At 35.9% G+C, this 19,187-nt stretch overlaps 1 protein-coding gene across 4 annotated transcripts in view; it reads right to left on the bottom strand.

Moving 5' to 3' along the window:
- The window catches only part of LOC150100873 (protein IMPACT-A-like), a 172,672-nt gene that overhangs the window by 56,617 nt on the left and 96,868 nt on the right, over positions 1 to 19,187 (bottom strand). For all 4 annotated transcript variants that reach the window (XR_016549170.1, XM_090401689.1, XM_090401688.1 and 1 more), the window contains exon 7: positions 14,517 to 14,617. Coding sequence is in view for 3 of the 4 variants with exons in the window: in XM_090401689.1 (XP_090257815.1) it covers positions 14,517 to 14,617 (101 nt within the window). In the remaining variant the exon portion in view is untranslated. The remainder of the gene's footprint in view (positions 1 to 14,516; positions 14,618 to 19,187) is intronic.

Genomic DNA, 19,187 nt, shown 5'->3' with positions numbered 1-19,187 from the left:
GTTTAAGATTTACCTTGATGCAGTGCTGGCACATCAGAATGATTCATGTAGAGCTATAGAATTGATATTAGAAACAATGTCATATACTCACAATTGTTTGCTGGCGATACCGTTTCCTCAAGATCAGGATAACAGTGACTTTACGATGAGGAAAGTGGTTGATGTTTACAGGACAAGGAGGATTTCCCAACAGGCCCCATGATGCATTTCCCAACAACTTCCATTGTTGGGAAATGCATCATGGGGAAGGATGTTTCAGAGCACAGAGGTAGAAATGAGGAATAAATGAGGAAGAGAAGAAGCAGGTAAGATGAGTTTGCAGTTGCACTGTAAAGGGATGTTGGACAACTGCTGCTCTTGTTTTAACAGACCTAACAGTAGGTGGAGGAATAATATTTGCAAATTCACTGGAGCAGTGACAATGGAAGTACCTGTAGAAGAGACACAGCTGAAACATCGGACACAAGCTGCATCTGTGAGATAAAGGTTGAAGTGAGTCTGTGAGGGAAGGGTCATCTATGAGTCAAACTGCTCTTCTCTGGACAGAATCAAGAATTTTTTTATTTTAAAATTTTAAATTTTATCATTATCATCATCAAATTCCTGACATGTACCCTCAAGGGGTATACAGGATATGATAGTACTACATGAAAAATTTACATCATTATTAACGTCCTATCTACAATTTTCCTCCAAATCAGTCTGTTACTTCTCAAGCCTCCAACATTATCAGATCTTATATTTCTATCGTCTAAGGCACTTTGTACCATATCCATCCACCGATATCTTGGTCTTTGTCTGGGTCGTTTTCCTGCCAACCTGGCAGAGAACACTTGTTTTGCTAATCTTTCCTCGCCCATTCTGTTTAACTGACCATACCACCTGAGATTAACTCTGCTAATGCATTCCTGGATGCTGAGAATGTCAAGTTCTTTCCTAATATCCTCGTTTTTAATATGATATTGCCATTGACGCCATCTGTTTATGCCGCTAATCTTTCACAGGACTCATATCTGCGGTCTCTAGTCTTTGGTCAAGTGATTTCTTCTGACCTAGCTCTCAGATCCATAAGTTAAAAAGTTAAAACTGGTTTGAACACTGTCTTGTATACAGCTAATTTAGTGCTCCCACCAATTTCTCTCTTATTTCCTATGAATTTATTCAATTGACTTCCTACTATACCAGCTTTATTGATTCCGTTGTCTATTTCCATATTTAATTTACCATCTTCACTAAAAATCGCCCTTAGTAGGTGAAATGTTTTACTTGTTCCACAGGTTCTCCGTTCACAATGCAGTTGACATTTTCAATGATTCTGCCTATTTTCATTGTCTTTGTCTTTTTATTGCTGACATTCATACAATATCTATTACAACAGTTATTCAATTTCGTCAAGGAATCTTGCAGACTCAGTGGATTTATTGATAAGTATAACATTATCTGCATAAAGCAAAGAGCTGACATTAACATCTCCAATTCTGATATCATGTTTAATACCACTTTCCTTCATAATGTGATCCATATAGATAATGAATAACAAAGAGGATAATGCACATCCTTGTCTCACACCAGATTTAACATTAAACCATCCTCTTGTATTTCCTTCAATTCTAACTGCTGACTTACAACTGAAATAAAGACTAACTAGTGCTTGATATAATGCCCCATTGGCACCATATAACTGTAGCGTATTGAATAGCTTCTCTCTTGGCACCTTGTCATATGCCTTTTCCAGATAGACAAAACTTAAATACAGATCTCTTTTATATTCCCATGCTTTCTCAACTATTTCTCGTAAAGTGAAGATCTGATTCTGACAGCCTCTATTTGGCCTGAATCCAGCTTGTTCTTCACCAAGCTTTTCTTCCACAATTCTTCTCAACCGTTTCTCAAGTACACTTGCATAGATCTTGCCAGGAACACTCAGTAAGGAAATACCTCTGTAATTCTCACATTCAGTTTTATTTCCCTTTTTATATATGGGTACTATTAGAGCTCTACTCCAATCATCAGGTATTCGTCCCTCTGTCCAAGCCTTCTGAACTATGCAGTGCAGCCACTGCACGACTTTTATACCACCATACTTGAGCATTTCTGGTCGAATATCATCTACTACTCCTGACTTTCTGCATTTCAGGGCTTTTGATGGCTTTTTCTACTTCAAGTATGGATATGTATTCCTGACTGCATGCCTGGTCAGTGTTTTTTACCACTGTGCTCTCACTGGTTGTTTCATTTAGCAATTTTTCGAAGTAATTACCCCAAACTTCAAGGATATCTTTTTCTCCTGTTTTCATGTAACCTTTATCATCTCTAACTCCTTTTTACAGCACTCTTTCCTCCATTTCTAAGCTTCTTCAACAACCTCCAGAATATCTTACCACCTTCTTGATATTTATTTTCTACGTTCGTGCCAAAGTCCTCCCATGACTTTTGTTTAGGTAGTTTTACACAGTGTTTCACTTTCTTACATTTGCCTCTGTATTCTCTAAGAGCAAAAACTGACTTATTTGCCAGGAACTTTAGATAAGCTTTCTTCTTTTCCTTCACTGCCTCTTTAACTTCCTGTGTCCACCATGGAGTTCTGATTTTTCTATCCTTGCAGACACCCTCACCAAATGCCTCTTTGGCTGAATCAATCAGGGTTTTCTTCAAGGCTTGCCACTGAATCTCCAAGGTTTGGTTCCTGTTTTCAAACTCTTTCATTTTTTCTTCAATAATCTTTGTGTATTTTAGTCTACAGTTCACATCTGAGAGCTGCTCAACTTTTATTCGCTTTAAAACTTTCTTACATGTTATTCTTTTCAATATGAAATTGAATTTTATCCTGCTCAAGACTAAGTAGTGATCACTTCCAATTTCAAATCCCCTATATACTCTGGTGTCCTGCACCAGGGAGAAAACATCATTATCAACAATAGCATAGTCAATGAGACTTTTCGTATTCCTTGCTTCTTCTCTCCATGTGAATTTGTGCACATTTTTATGTTGGAACATGATGTTAGTAATAACCAGTCCATGTCCTGAGCAGAAATCCAACAGGTATTTGCCATTATTATTAGCTTTGGTCTTTTCTCCAAATTTTTCCAAAATATTTTTGTATGTCTGACAATCATTTCCTACTCTGCTATTTAGATCCCCAACAAGGACCAACTTTTCCTTTTTCATTGTGTCAGTTGGTTTTTCTAAAGCATCAAAAAAAAAAAAAAAAAAAAAAAATGGCTGGGTAGGTGTAAAAAAAAAAAATGGCTGGGTAGGTGTAAAATAGCTTCTTGACCAGAAAAGAATGCCTACATTTTGGAAGATGAGGAAGCTATTGATGTGATGTGTTTGTGCCAAGAGAGGTTCAAGGTGAACTTCAGTCTAAGGAGAGATAATTCATCCTGTTTAGAAAGGTGTATATTACTGAGGGAGTGAAGGTCAGCTGAGATCCCTTTTGCAAGAGAAAAGGCAGGACAGTGTTTTGGAGCATCAAAGGTGGCTAGGTTATCCTTGTCCATTGGAGGATGTAAAATCACTGCTTAAAGCATTGGTTGCAGATGATCTTGATGTTAAGGATGCCTGGTAACTACATGGTTTGTCAAAGGAGTAGGATGAATGGAGAGTGCTATCATGGGGGGGAGTTGTTTCAGGATATATTAGAAGATAATAATTAAGGTCAATGCCATATTTGGTTAGTATATTTGAAGTACTAAAAGACACAATTATGTGAACCAACATTATTGAGCCATATGAGAATGGCAAATATAAGAGCAAGAAAGAACAGGTGTAAACAGAAATCATTTCATTACTGGCATATGAATCTGAATTATTTATAATTTACAACTGCATTATTTATGTATTCAACAAGTTGATGGGGTGGGGCAAATTATGTGTGATCCTATGAAATCTAGACATGCATGTTGCCATTATGATGAGCATAATTTTAAAAAAATGAGGAGAGGGAGAGATTTATATTTGTAAAATATAAATAACTAACTAATCAAACTAATAATAAACAGCAGTTGTATACAATGGCAACTCAGTAAATAACTATAGAGAAGACATAATACCAACAAATTAATAATGTTGATCAGATGATTCGCTTAATCATGACAAGAATACATGGGTTGGACAGAGCAGCAACTCGTCTTGTACAATTTGTTATATTTGTTACTTATTTCTATTTCACTTTGTTTTCTAAGAATTTTCTTTTATTCATTAATGATCAGTATACATTATTTACATAGCAATGTATACATAATTTCCAATCATCATTGGATCCACCTATTCACAAATTCTACCTTGATCACTTTGTGTGTATGTGCATGTGCGTGCACGTGTGTGTCAGTAACTCTTCTATCTTATCAGTAATAGTTATCCCACATAAGTATTTTGTTGGAGATCAACAGACACAGTTCTCTTGTTATAATACATAGGATTCATTTTTATTTAAGAAAATGTTGAATTTTTACTCGACACAACTATTCAACAGATCATACTGCAGCACAAGAAGAACAAGTAGCTTCACCGTATCATTAAATAAAGTACACACAAATATTTATATCCTGTGTATTATATTTAGTGTAGAGACATTATGACCCTACATACTCCTAACACACACACACACACACACACCAAAACAAGCAAGCAAGCAAGCACGCAAAAGTTTTATTATAGCCCAAACACAGTAATCTAATTAAATACATTTGCCCTAACATCCCCTTACAAATTTTTAGTTGCAGAAAATGTGGTAATGCTTATTAATAATGCAGAATGCAAACGATATATGTAAAGTAAATAAAGATTGTGTGTGTGTGTGGGTGGGCATTTTATATATATATATTCATACTTTTTTGTACTGACTGAGATCCGAGAATTAGAACAAACAATTAAATTTATTAATTACGCAACATGTTTCATCGGAGTGGCTGACTTCTTCAGGCGTGAGAGAACATAGAAAGCCAATAAAAAACACTATAAAGAAACAATGAGTCACTATAAAACTATAAATTCGACTATAAACCACAGTTAACTTTGAACTGGAGCTACAGTCCGAGTTAAAGTTCTATTGTTAGACACCTGTGTGCGTGTGGCTTCATGAGTGCTCCAATATCTGACAGCAGAGCTGAATGAGTCTGGTAAATTGTAGCTGAGGTTACTGTTTATATGGAGAGGGTCCATGACAATTTCTTGAGACTCAGCTATGCAGCGTTCTACCTCGTTGAGGCATATGTGAAGATTTGAAGTTGTTGTCCAGTTTATCTCATGTTGGTGGCCTTCATTATTTGTGTTTACTGAAAACAGGACATGGCTTGAGAGGGCACTAGCTCTGGTTCTTTTGTAAGCAATGTCTCTTCGGTGTTCTTCGAGACGTAGGAGGATGGATTTTTCTGTTTGGCCATAGTATGGTTTTCCGCAGTCACATGTGATTTTGTACACACCTGGGAATTGTAGATGGTTGTGAGCTTGTTTGTATTTGCTTAAACTTGATCTTAGTTTGGGAAGAATAGAGAAGCACATTTTTATGTTAAACGTTCCCAAAATTCTTCTTAGTTTCTTGGAGAGTGTGCTGATGTATGGCAGGGAGATATAACCTTTGGGGTCATCTTGTGTTTCTATGTTGTTTCGTTGATGGCAGTATAGTTGTTTATTGATAGTTTTGAACAAATACATCATATTTAAGATGTTGTAGTTCATTTTTTAGTTCTTCATCTGACGGTACTGATCTGGCACGATGCGCTAGAGTTGAGATGATACCCATCTTCTGTGCTGGATAGTGATGTGAGGATGCATGCAGGTATCGGTCTGTGTGCGTAGGTTTTCTAAAGATTGAGATTTTTATGGAGTCAGATGTCTTAGTAAGTTTTATGTCCAGAAAAGGTAGAGATCCATTTTCTTCAATCTGCATGGTTCATTTGATGTCTTGGTGGAAGTTGTTTAAGTGATTTAAAAAAGTGTGTCAAGCCATGTCCTGTTTTCAGTAAACACAAATAATGAAGGCCGCCAACATGAGATAAACTGGACAACAACTTCAAACCTTAACATATGCCACGACAAGGTAGAACGCAACATAGTCAAGTCTAAAGAAATTGTCATGGACCCTCTCCATATAAACAGTAACTTCAGCTACAATTTAGCAGACTCATTCAGATCTGCTGTCAGATATTGGCACACTCATGAAGCCACACGTGCACAGGTGTCTAACAATAGAACTTTAACTCAGACTGTAGCTCCAGTTCAAAGTTAACTGTGGTTTATAGTCGAATTTATAGTTTTATAGTGACTCAATGTTTCTTTATAGTGTTTTTTATTGGCTTTCTATGTTCTCTCAAACCTGAAGAAGTTGGCAGCTCTGATCAAACACGTTGTGGAATTAATAAATTTAATTGTTTGTTCTAATTCTCGGATCTCAGTCAGTACAAAAAAGTATGAACATATCCCAATTCCGAGTTAATACAACAAATCATCATGTGTGTATATATATATATATATATATATATTTCTACCTTAACCTATTTTCTACCCAGTGTGAACACTGGGTAGAAAATAGGTTAAGGTAGAAAAAAAAAAGTAATCAAAAACCTCATCAAAAACAGGTGGTAAGCATGTTGCCTAGGTATGACAGTGGTGTTAAATATTTGCTCTTCCTTTAGTTTTATGAATTTACCTCTCTACAATAACTACAAGACTTAAAAAATTTCCCTGACTCTAATATCTGTATTACTTCTTACATGTTCAATCTATAAGGAAAGCAAATTCTATATCTCTAGCCGGTTCCTAATTATACTCACGTGCTTACCCTGACTGTTAAAGGTCATTCCTTGCTACTAAAAGAAACGAATCCTCTAATTTCTTTCTGGGGCCGTCTCCTCTTCAGATATTGACAAATTTATTTTTTAAAGCTGCGCCAGCCAATATCTTAGAATATAGGGGACTCTTATTCAGGGAGACTTTTCCAGACTTTTGGTGCACATAGGTGAATAAATTTAGTGCTTAAAACTCATAAACTAAACGCTTTACTATGGCTAAGCAAATTCTGGTTTGCAGTCGTAACCTCTATAACAACATGTTATACCTTTCTTTCAATTCCCCCCACCCCCCGCTATGATTCAGATTAATGAGTGGTAGTTTTGGTTCATATCACAGGCAAAACTCAGGTATAGAAGAAAAAAACATATTTATTGGAATCTAAAGACATAATATACACTTAGACCAATCTGACTTCAATTAGTTCAATGACATGCTAAATCAAACTGATTAATACTCTAATGCATGAACAATAAATCCTTCTTTTGAGTTAGAGATTTAACACACATAATATACACATTATACACTTCTAATCAATATTCTACCTACTATGTTAGTTTGCATATTAAACTAGTCACAATCATCTATAATCATTCCAAACAATTTGTCTTATGGACATTAGCCACTGCTAAATAATCACTTAAAGTTCTTAAATACTGTCCATACTCGATTATTACATTATAATGATCTTTCCCTTTTACCGACTGGGTAATTATACAACAAAATCTGTACTTTACCATTTCTTGGGGCAGGATCTCCAGGTCCGTCTGAACTGTCCTTCTTTGTTTGAATTACCTTTCAATGCTTCCATAAGCCTACATCCACGTGGTGGGTCACTATGGTCATCAGATTAAACTATGCTCTACACCTAGCGTTTTTCCCTCATCTATTCTAGATCTGTTTTGGGCCATCCTCGTTTCTAGCTGCCGGTTCATAATATACATCCGCGATATTATTCCGTTGGAACTTTCAGCGAAAGCAGCATATGCCAACATCTCATGCTTTAGTACCAGCAGAAATTCAGACATCGAAGGGAAAGGCGCACCTTCCAATATCGAACTATCACCAAGAAACACCATCAGGAACTACCAGTCCACGAGAGAAGTCGAATCATCATCCAGCAAAATAGCCTTGAGAAAGGGGTGCAAACCCTTTTTATTCTCCCTTCACTTCCCCCCTTTTTAGCACCCTGTTACTAGCCGCGATAGCGCCCTCTTACTTTCTGTGATCTTTTTCCCACCCGCTACTCACTTCGTCTGCGGGAACTTCGACATATCGTGGGATCGCTACCAGCGTCTTCCAGGAAACGAACGTGCGTCGCTTTCCGAGATTGCCAATGCCTCAGGCCCGCCCGTGACCTTTGGACTAATGTTTACATCTAATTTACCCATTCATTGTATACATGATGCATTTCATATAACACTAATTTATACACGAAGTTCTTTACATGGTATTACAATTCTACTAAAAGGAGGTAATTCTATTTCTATTTACAGTTAGTAATTTATTTCTTCTGCTCGAGTACAAGTTTTTTCTCTCAGCTGATTTTTCCGACTTGTTAAATCCTGAATGAATTGTTTCTTTAATAAAGTGCTTCATTTAGGATGTAACAGTGGTGAGATGAGTCGGAGAGCAAGGATTATGAATGGTGTTATCAGGAATGTGTGAGGAGAAAGGAGTGCAATGTTTGTTAATGTGTGGAATGAGTTTGAAGGACAAAGTGAACTGTATAAGAGTGATGGACTGCATTTGAGTGGTTTTGGTGTAAGTCGCTTAAAGAGACTGCTGCTGGAAGGTAGATAAGTGAGTGCAGAGAATGAATCTGATCAAATGGGAAGTGATGTGGAAGAGTGGGACAGAAAGGCAGAAGAGATTGAAGAGGTGGTTATGAATGAAGGGAGTAGCATGAGTATAGAGAATGAGAGAATGGGTGCGCAAGACGGACAGGGAAATGGGAAGGATCAGGGTGGACAGGGGAACATAGCGTAAGAAAGGTGGATGCTTCAAGAGGATGTGAATGCATGCGTAGACAGGAAAGGAAGGGGATGACCTGGGATCAAGAGAAAACAGTTGGATTTCAAGAGGGTTCTAAAAATAAGGAGAAAGGGAAATGGCTTGAGTTGAGCATGGAGAAATCACATCGAATGAGTAGTATCAGTGGAACTAGATCCTCCTCATTTCCCTGTCCATCTTGCACATCCATTCTCTCATTCTCTATACTCATGCTACTCCCTTTTATTATTAATCAGTAAAATAATCTTTTCAACACGTGTGTTTTGTGTCCCTAAATTCATAAATATGAAGGGAACTAGATATATGATTATTATTGTGACACCTCCAGGGAGTCCATAGTCATTGAGTGAGGGCATTTGCTCTACAATTCTGTCTCCAACACTCAATCCACTAACTACAATGAACAGCAACCATGCCCACGCCATCTACTGCCTATCACCACATTTTCACAGACAATCACAAACATCCATGCCCATGGTGGGATTCGAACCCAAAGCCTTTTGGATGGAGAGCATATACGCTAAACACTCGGCCAAGCAGGCTGGCTATAGATCCAGGAATGAGCTGCTGTGCTTGTATACAAATCCTAGAAGTGTAAAAAACAAGGCAAATGAAATGGTTGCATTAATTGAATCTGTTCGCCCAAAAATTGTTGGAATAAGTGAGACATGGTCGGATGACATCCTGACAGGAATAGAGATGGAAGGTTATGATGTGTTTCGTGAAGATAGAAAGGGTAAAAAGGGAGGGGGGTGCTATTGATGATAGAGAAAGAGTTATGTCAATACAAGGTACAGATGCAAGAGGGAAATAGTCCCAGTGGTTTTGAGGCAGTATGGTGTGAGATAGGGGTGAAGAGAATGAAATACTTGGTTGGGTGTTGTTATAAACCTGGTAATGTGGATGGTAGTGACTATGAAATGTATAATCAAATTAGCCATGCAAATAAGAAAAGGATGATCATTATGGGTGATTTCAATCATGGCAATAAAGACTGGGAAGATGAGATAGCGACTGAAAGTAAAAAAAAAAAAAAACGAGTTCCTTGAGTTTTTGAGGGGCAACTACCTCAGACAATATGTAATAGAGGGTGCATGAGGATTGAGGGTCTTGGATTTGATCATCTCATCAGAGGATGTAATTATAAATGAGGTGTCCAATCACCCTCCAGTTGGTGAGAGTAACCATGAAGTGATTACCTAGGTGGTTGCCAGGAGTATGAAGACCTCTGTGAGAAAAGGATATATGTGGAACTATGTGGTGGTGATTATGAAGAGCTCAGGAGACAGCTGGCAGGTGTAGCATGGAATGAGGAGTTAGCTGGAAAAGAGATCAATGCAGCTTAGGGAATTTTCAAAAACTATCTAGTAGAAGCAATGTCTAAATGTATTCCAAGGGTCAGAAAGTTAAAGAGAAAGTCAGAAAGGCAAGTGTGAAATGGACGAATAAAGAGATTAAGCATGCAATACAGAGAAAAAAGACATTATGGAGGCAGCATAAGAGAAGTGGTAATAATCAATTCCGTGAGGTTTACAAAGACCAGGCAAGGCAGGTGACTTGGTTCGTAAGGGTAGCAAAAGTGAGGTATGAGCAGTAGTTAGCTAATGAAGCCAAAAAGAATCCTAGGGAGTTCTTTCAATATGTAGCCAGCAAAAGAAAGAATGATTATGGAAGGATGACACTGATTGGAGAAAATGGTATAAAGACAGCTGTTGCAAAAGATATAGTGGAGATACCTAATGAGCAGTTAATAAAGGTCTTTCATTCTTGTGAATGTGACTTCATGGTGAGATTGAGAGCAGCTGATGATGGAGAGGAGATACTGACTGTAAGTGAGCAAGAGGTGTATGGGGAGTTGAGCAAACTTGATGTTAATAAGGCTGTGGGACTTGATAATATATCACCATGTATTCTGAAGGAATGTGCCAGGGAGTTGACATCTGCCTTGACATTTTTTTTTTTTAATATGAGTCTTGCACTGGGTCAAGTTCCAAAGGAGTGGAAGGAGAGCAAGATTGTGCCACTTCATAAGGGAGTTGATAGAACTCAAGCATCACATTATAGGCCTATCTGTGTGTCAGGTGTTGTGGTTAAGTTGTTGGAGAAGTTAGTGAGAACTAGGATCCAGAATTTGGTTGACAACAATGGTATTATCTTTGATGGGCAGCATGGATTTGCTCATGTTTTAGTAATCTACTTACTTATTACAATGAGGTGATGGCTTCCTTGGACAGAGGAGAGGGATACACTGTGATATGCTTAGATTTTGCAAAGGCTTTTGATGGATTAATTACTGCATGATAAGTTGATAGTCAAACTAGAGTGGATGAGGATGATATTAGATTAGTGCATTGGATTGGAGACTGGCTATCTGACAGGTATCAGCAAGTTGTGTATGGGGGAGCAATATCCTGGAAGAGGAAAGTCACTTGTGGTGTACCTCAGGGGTCTGTTTTAGGGCCATTACTGTTTAACTTGTAATGTTAATGATATTGGCGAAGATTTGGATGGAGATATTCAGTTGTTTACAGATAATGTAAAGTTGGGACGATCTACGAAGAGTAGAGAAGATTGATTAGGCCACACATGAGCTACTGTGCACAGATATGGTCATCAAAGGTCAAAGAGATGTTGGAAAGGATCCAGAGGTGACTGACTAAGGTAGTTTCTGACACCTGGAATGTCAAATATGAGGAAAGTTTGAGAAGATGCAATTTACAGAGTCTAGTAGATAGGAGGAAGAGGGGAGACATGAGAGAGACCTACAAGTTGGAAGGGGTTGTTATAGGATCAGTGTTGGAGAGATTTTACAGCAAATGGTGGGAGATCAGGGGAGAACCAGAGGTCATCCCTGGAAGCTGTATAAGGAGGGTGCGAGCAGGGGAGTGAGTGTGTTTAAGGCACAGTATCATGAGCTGTGTGTATGATAAAAGGACCTCTAAGATGAGTCTTTGACTCCATGGGGTCTTGGGGTAATAATAATAACCTGAAAATGTGGAAAAGAAGCTATCAGAAATGCTGAAATATGAAGATATAAAAGTTTTACATTGGCTACAGTGCATAATTCAGAAGGTTTGGTAAGATGATTAAATTCCAAATCTCAGTCACGAATCTTATAAAATGGAAAATAACATTAAATGCAAGAATTACCAAAGAATCCCTATTGAGTGTTTTCCAAGTAAGCTTTATGCAAACATACCTGAGAATAGGCTTAAAGTGTGGAAAAGAAACTCGAGTAAGAATAGCTGAGTTCAAACCTAACGTTGGTCATGAGTAATGTTTTTAATTACAACAATGGTATCATAAGTGTTGTAAGTCAGCACTTATAAAAAAAAAAATTAGGAAAATGGTTTGATGTTAAATGGGGTGAAAGATCTGCTGTTATTCGTTAGCTAAATGGAATGCACATGAATTAAAGTGAGCATTAAATCTGATAGCAAAGTTAATATTAAACTCAGCTCTTTATTTTATACTGATAACAAATCCCCTAAATGAATCCACTGCAGGTCTTCAATGCTCTTTAACAAAATTAAATAACTTGTATCATATTTGGGATAACCTAAAGATAAACATTTTGGTTATTTAAGGCACAATTTTTAATAAAGATAGGAAATTAAATTTGGAAATTGAAAACATGACACACAAATCTTGTATATGGTGAGGAAGTCACTGAATAAATTTATATCAAATAAGAGAAATTATTCAATGCAAATTACAGTTAAATGAAGTATAGAGACTAAAGATATGAGAATTCCCGAAAAGAAATTCTTGTTCAGTTGTCTTTGGATCTTCTCTGCCACTTCCTCATATCCAGGAGACCTAGGTGACCAAATCTGTGCACAGTAGTTCATGTTACTATGTCAATGCATCCTCTTTATAAAGAGGATGCTAACCAGCTTATCTCTGATATCAATACCTTTAACATCCAAGAGTGACTGTATGAATTATTTTGTCCACTTTTGCAATATGCTCATTGAATTTCAACTCATCCTTAGCCTCATCAATTTCCTGTAGGTCAGTTCTGTCAATGTTGTATACAGTTTATCAATTCATCCTAAAGTGCTCAATTCTCATACTTTTCTATATTAACTAAACAACAATTATACTAGAGTGATTTCCTATTATCAGTAATGTACAAATTAAATAGCAGTGGCTCATGCAGCACTCTACTCCTCCATTCTTTTATCCAGCTCAGCTATCAATTTATTATAGAAAGTGAGAAAGTTAAGACAAGACTTACTCTTAGAGAATATCATATTCCTATACACCCTTTCTTGAATTCTTCCTGCGATCAACTTTTCCAATACATTTACCAGTACAGGCGGCCCTCGGATGACCCAACTTATGACATTCTGTACTTACAAAAAAGCTTCCAAGGTTCCCCATAAGAATAATTAATAATTAAATTAATAATTCGGGAACTAGTTTCTTTTGTGCATTTAAACAAACCTGCACTTCACCGCATTATTAAAGCAGCTCTTCCTGTTATTTTGAAGTCACGTTTAAGGGCTTGAATCACCCTTTCCATGTTTGAAAATTGTTTCATGAACTGTTTTATTCCTGCTGTGGAACATTGTTGTTCTTAAAAGAAAATTCCTTTTAAAATTCTACTTGCGCTGGACAATGCTCCTGGACATCCAACATCTTTAGATGACCTTCACCCTAATGTAAAGGTCGTACTTTTACCACCCAACACTACATCGTTACTACAACCAATGGACCAGGGAGTCATTTCTGCATTTAATGCTTATTACTTACAGAGTACATTCCCACAAGCATTCAGAGCCACAGATGATGATGATGTGATGACCTTGACTTTCTCAACTTTCTCCAATTTCCTCTTGTTCCTGTCTCTCTCTCCCATGTTCTTACACCTACTCTCATTCTCCTTGCACTAGCTAACCTCTCTAGTCTCAATCTCTTCATTCACCCTCCTCATCTCAGTCTTCTTGCTTTATATCTGCTTTCTCAGCAGTTCCATTTCTTTTTTTCTCTTTGCAAATCCTGCTTTCACTTAGCATTCACTTGCAAAACATCTCCCTCTGCCACATTGATCAAAGTCAAATCCATAGACAATTCTTTCAAATTCTCCTCAACTTTTAATATGCTACTGGTATCTACAAATTGCTACTCACCTGTTTCCAAAACACTATCTCTGCTGCTGTTGAAGCATGAGAGTTGTCCAGTGCTTCCTATTACATACACCGAAGCACACATACACATTTCTGTTCCTCACTTTCCATGTTTTTAACCTACAAGAAGAATACACACCATATGCATAGTATACTAGGAAATCCTTGACTATGCTATGAATAATGTAGTCTGTAAATGGTGGTTGGCTGGACAACAATGTGCTAGATCTGGCATCCACCATGATGGATACAAACACAATTGGATACAGGACAGTAAATTTACCAAAACCATACAAAAAAAAAAAAAAACAGCAAAACTCAATAGTACCAACTTAAAAACCGGTATTAGTAAAGATATACAAACAAAAAAGGCTCTTCTCTTAATAATAAATTTTTTTCACTGCTTCATGTCGGCTGACCACTTTATTGTACTAGTACTCCCTCAAAATGTTGCTGATATATTCTGTAGTGTTCTGATTTTTGTATATGTGCATTAGTCATGAAACTATGAATTTAATTACAACTTCTTATAGCTATACAAAAGAAAAAATAACGTTAGCAGATTAAAAACTGCAAATATACCTGATCAACTGTAACTACTGTAGAAAGATGAGCTTGGAAAGTACTACGCCTATCAACAATTGGCTCTCCATGAAATATTGGAGGTAATTCATCAGAAAATGCTAAATTATGGATTGATAAAAAATTGCAAAAGAATCATTAATATAAAGCATAAGGTGGAAAATTGAAAGTCTACCAAAATAACTCTTAATCAAAACTATGATTTTATAATTACCAATTACATAAAAAATACACAAGCACAAAGATTTATACATACATATATATATATATACATACATATATATATATATATATATATATAAACATGATTTCTAAATAACTATGAGAGGTCTTAAATGAAAAAGTTTCCCAAAATTACTTTATATAATGAAATTCATTCTAGACTGCTGTCATTTAGAAAAAAAATTCTTTCAAACAATTAATTTTATGAGTTGAGTATATCAGATGTGTTAAATCTCAAATTCTCAAGTCAATTTATCTGTTTTGTGAGGATAAAAGCTTAATTCTCACCCACCCCCAAAAAAGAAAACGCCCACTAATCCTATGTTAAATATAGCAAGAACTCACTACAGAAAACAATGTTATAGTAAATTCACTCAATATAGCAAACAAAGCTTCCATAACTCACAAGGATGAATGTTTATCCATTAGGTGGAAAGGGCTGGGTAGCATCAATGATGTGAAGAAGTTACTTTTCACTTAAAGCTCAGTAGTTGGACTTGTATGGAAAAGACAAGGGTTTTTCATTCTACAGGGTATGCAAATTTGTCAGAAAATACATATAACTTAATTGTGGAGCATGAGGAGGGGAACATAAAGCAGTGAATGATTTCTTTGACTGTACATCATATACATATGCTCTGGACAGCCTGGGATATTAATAGAATTCTCACATGCAATTCAGGCGAGACCTCCCGCTTCACTGAAGTGAACTTATACTGCCAGCGGCTTACTTCAGGGTACTCAAGTATTTCGTGCCGGTAATTTCGTCATGGTATAGAATTGTGAACATTATAACACTTCTTTGTAAACATTAAGTTTCTCCATCCTCAAAAAAATAATTAAATTCTCAGGACTGCTAACTCGAGAACATGCTATATATAACTGCCCATGTCCAAAATATTCACCTCTTAAATCTAAACCTACATATCTAAGGATCTGTCCTTGGGCTTTATTAATCATCATTGCAAAGCAAACTCTTAGTGGAAATTGTAACCAACTGAATGCAAATAGTCTGAAGGAATCTGACTAGTCTGAATCTAATAGTCTGAAGGAATGAGGGGTATCCAAGGAATGACAACAATTTCTCTGATACCAGGACCTGTAAATATAACAGCTTCTATAATATTCGGTTTCAACAATTTTACTTGAAGTCTAGCTCCACTGCAAAGATTTTGGGGGGGGGACCAAATTTCAGAGCAACATAATAGGAACACCTATTTTCAATTTAATTTCATGTCCAGGCAGCAATCCAGGTGGATTAAGCGAATTTAAAAATTTCATGGGAAAATGAACTGTATCATCTACATCCACAGGAGTATCTACTGATTTGTAAACACTAACAGATCAATTAACCCTATTAAGAACCAACTCGTTCATTATTGACATGCAGTCATTTTGAGGTGCGAGGATATCTCTAGGTGACTTTTCTGTTTTCTTAATAGATAGATAGATACTGCACAACAGTTCGCCTGCAGTTCAGACAATTTTCCTAATATTTAAGTGTCCTAATATTTTCTTCTTCGTATGATAGATCACATCCCACGTATCTGAAAGTATTTACTTGTTCTAATATTTTATCATCTATCACTATTTTAACAATATCTAAAAAATTTAACAATATCTGTCCACAGGTAATATCACAATATCTAACAACAGAATTTAATAATATCTAAAAAATGGCCACAAAATAGTGGCCAGATATTGTTGAGGGAGGTAAAAAAAATTAATCACTGCTCCACGATCTAGGGGTGTATATCAATGAAAATGCTCATAAACCATCTTTGGAACATCCTCTATCTATTTGGTGAAGAAATCATCAAAATTGGTCAATCGGTTTTCGAGTTAAAAGCAAACATCGAAAACAGACTTTGCTTTGTATGTATATACAGTTGACCACAGTTCACACATGGCAATTTTGAACTGCATGGATTCACTTATATCCATTTTTTTTGAATAAATATATTGGAAATATTTTTGGAGATTTGCAACAATTTAAAAATCTTGCAGACGAACTGCATAGCCTAGAAATATCAAAAAAATTAAGAAAAAGTTAGGTATGTCATGAATGCATAAAATACATGTAAATAGTAGTCTATTCTATCATTTACTACCATAAAATATACATAAATCTATTGTGAAAAGTTGAAATTTATCAAAACTTGCACACAGTTACAGACCATACATGGCATCATTCACAGTCGAGAAAAATGTAAACAAATTTAAAGATGCAGCATTAAATTATAACTGCATAAAATTAACTGTTATTAATTAGTTAAATTAATTAATTAGCACAAAATAAAAATTTTATAATGATTCATTCATTAGTGTATAGGCTAGACTACTGCAAAGCGATTGTATCGATTGCATTAGGCTACCATAAAGCAATCATATTGCTGCTGCTTCATTACAATGCATGAATTGTTATACCTGTAAATAAATATAAATTTCTTTTTCACATTATCTTTTCATTTTTTTGATGTCTAGTATTAGTAATACACATAACATCTACAGTGTTTTGCATCTATTAAGACAATATTGATGTAGGTCCTGATAGATGTACGATTCATTTTGTAAACAGACGACATAAACTTATTATTATTATTTGACACCTCCAGGGAGTCCAAGGACTCATCGAGGGAGGGAGGGGGAACCTACTCTACAACTCCACATTCAATCAACAATGATCGATACGGTATAGATATCATCTATACCATATCAATGGTATCGATAAATATGGTACAGTATTGTAAATGTATTTTCACTTCCTTATGATTTTCTTTAATAACATTTTCTTTTCTCTAGCTTACTTTATTATAAGAATATATTATTTAATACATACATACCATACAAAATATGTGTTAATCAACTGTTTATGTTATTGGTAAAGCTTCCAGTCAACAATAGGCTATTGGTAGTTTTTGGAGAGTCAAAAATTATACATGGATTTTTGAACAACACAGGGGGGGTCTGCACCCCTAACCCCTACATTGTTCAAGGGTCAACTGTGTGTGTGTGTGTGTGTGTAAAGAAATAATCCATGAAAACTGCATATCTATGCATCAATATAACATTACTGCATAAATCTGCATAGAGAATTTGCATGAATAATTTGCACAGAGCATAATAAAGTACATTACACCCTAATGGTTCATTTTGAGATACTTTTGCCATATGGTTTCTTCAATTTACATAACACAAAGGAGTGAATAATATTTATTCAATGGCCATATATTTAGACTTGAAAATTACATGCCATCAACAGTGGTAAAAGGTAGTTGAATACAAAGTAGAACACAAATAACATATTGATTTGAAATAGTGAAAGCCACATGATGTCATACATGAAAGAATGCAGAGGCATAACTGAGGAAATGCATTATTAGTTATAAATTATCTGTATTATTAATTAAAACTTTAATGATGGGTAATTCAAATAAGACTCTCCCACATCTTTGATAGTGAGATATACTTATTCCAATTCAAATTCAGACAATGAAATAAGACTTTACTGTTTACTTTAAATAAATAGTGAAATTTATAGCAACAATGATGGAGTAAGTGTGTTTCAGATCATAGGATACTGTGGGCTGTATATTCCATGTTTTGCCAGAATTCGATTTCTCAGATTTCCTACTGATGAGATAAGATTGGTGTTCTTGTATTCTTTTCTCCACTGAATGTTCAAGTGTGTCCAAAGTAAGAAAGGTGATAATCACAAGCAAGATGGTACATACCAGGAAGACCAAGAGTAGAATGTTTATCTTTAGATGATAATGACCATGATGAAAGTTTTGACTGGAATAAATGTAGCCGCTAGATTGTACTTAATAATTCTAGAAATTACTTTTGAGATGCTAGAAATGTATGGGATAGGGACTCTAGATACTGTTTCTTTGTTATCTGGGCCATGTGGCCATAGGAATATAGGAATCAAAAAGAGGCTGTATAGTCCACTCTGAAAAGTCATTAAGTTTCATATACCATTTGATGTTTAAAAATTCTTTCTGTAGCTGTTGGACGTAGAGCATATAACATGAGCATGTTGTAATAGTTTTAATAATTCCAGTCTTCGAAAGGAATGGTGAGCAAATTGCTATTGAATGCGGCATCCAGTGAAGATAGGCTTTCGATAAATGAAAGTAATTAGTTCACCTGACAATGAACAAGACAGCAGGATGTCTAAGAAGGATAATTTTTCTTTTCTATTTCCATAGCGAAATTAAGTTAATTTGTTAAGTCTTTCTACAAGAACAACAAATACAGATTCCAGGATACTTCTTAAAGAGTTCGTAAAGAGTTCAAAGTTTCTTGCCTGATTTAATAGAGATTTGGGTGTCCCCAAGTCTATATCTACAAATTAATTTCACTATTAAAATATAAAAAGAAATTATCCTTATTAGACATTCTACCCTTCCACTCATGATCAGTTGAACTAATTACTTGTGTTTA

This window comes from Typopeltis vanoorti, chromosome 12, assembly GCF_054136105.1.
Source record: "Typopeltis vanoorti isolate ZY-2024b chromosome 12, IOZ_Tvanoo_1.0, whole genome shotgun sequence".
NCBI lineage: Eukaryota > Metazoa > Arthropoda > Arachnida > Uropygi > Thelyphonidae > Typopeltis > Typopeltis vanoorti.
This window is presented reverse-complemented; position numbering and strand designations above follow the sequence as displayed.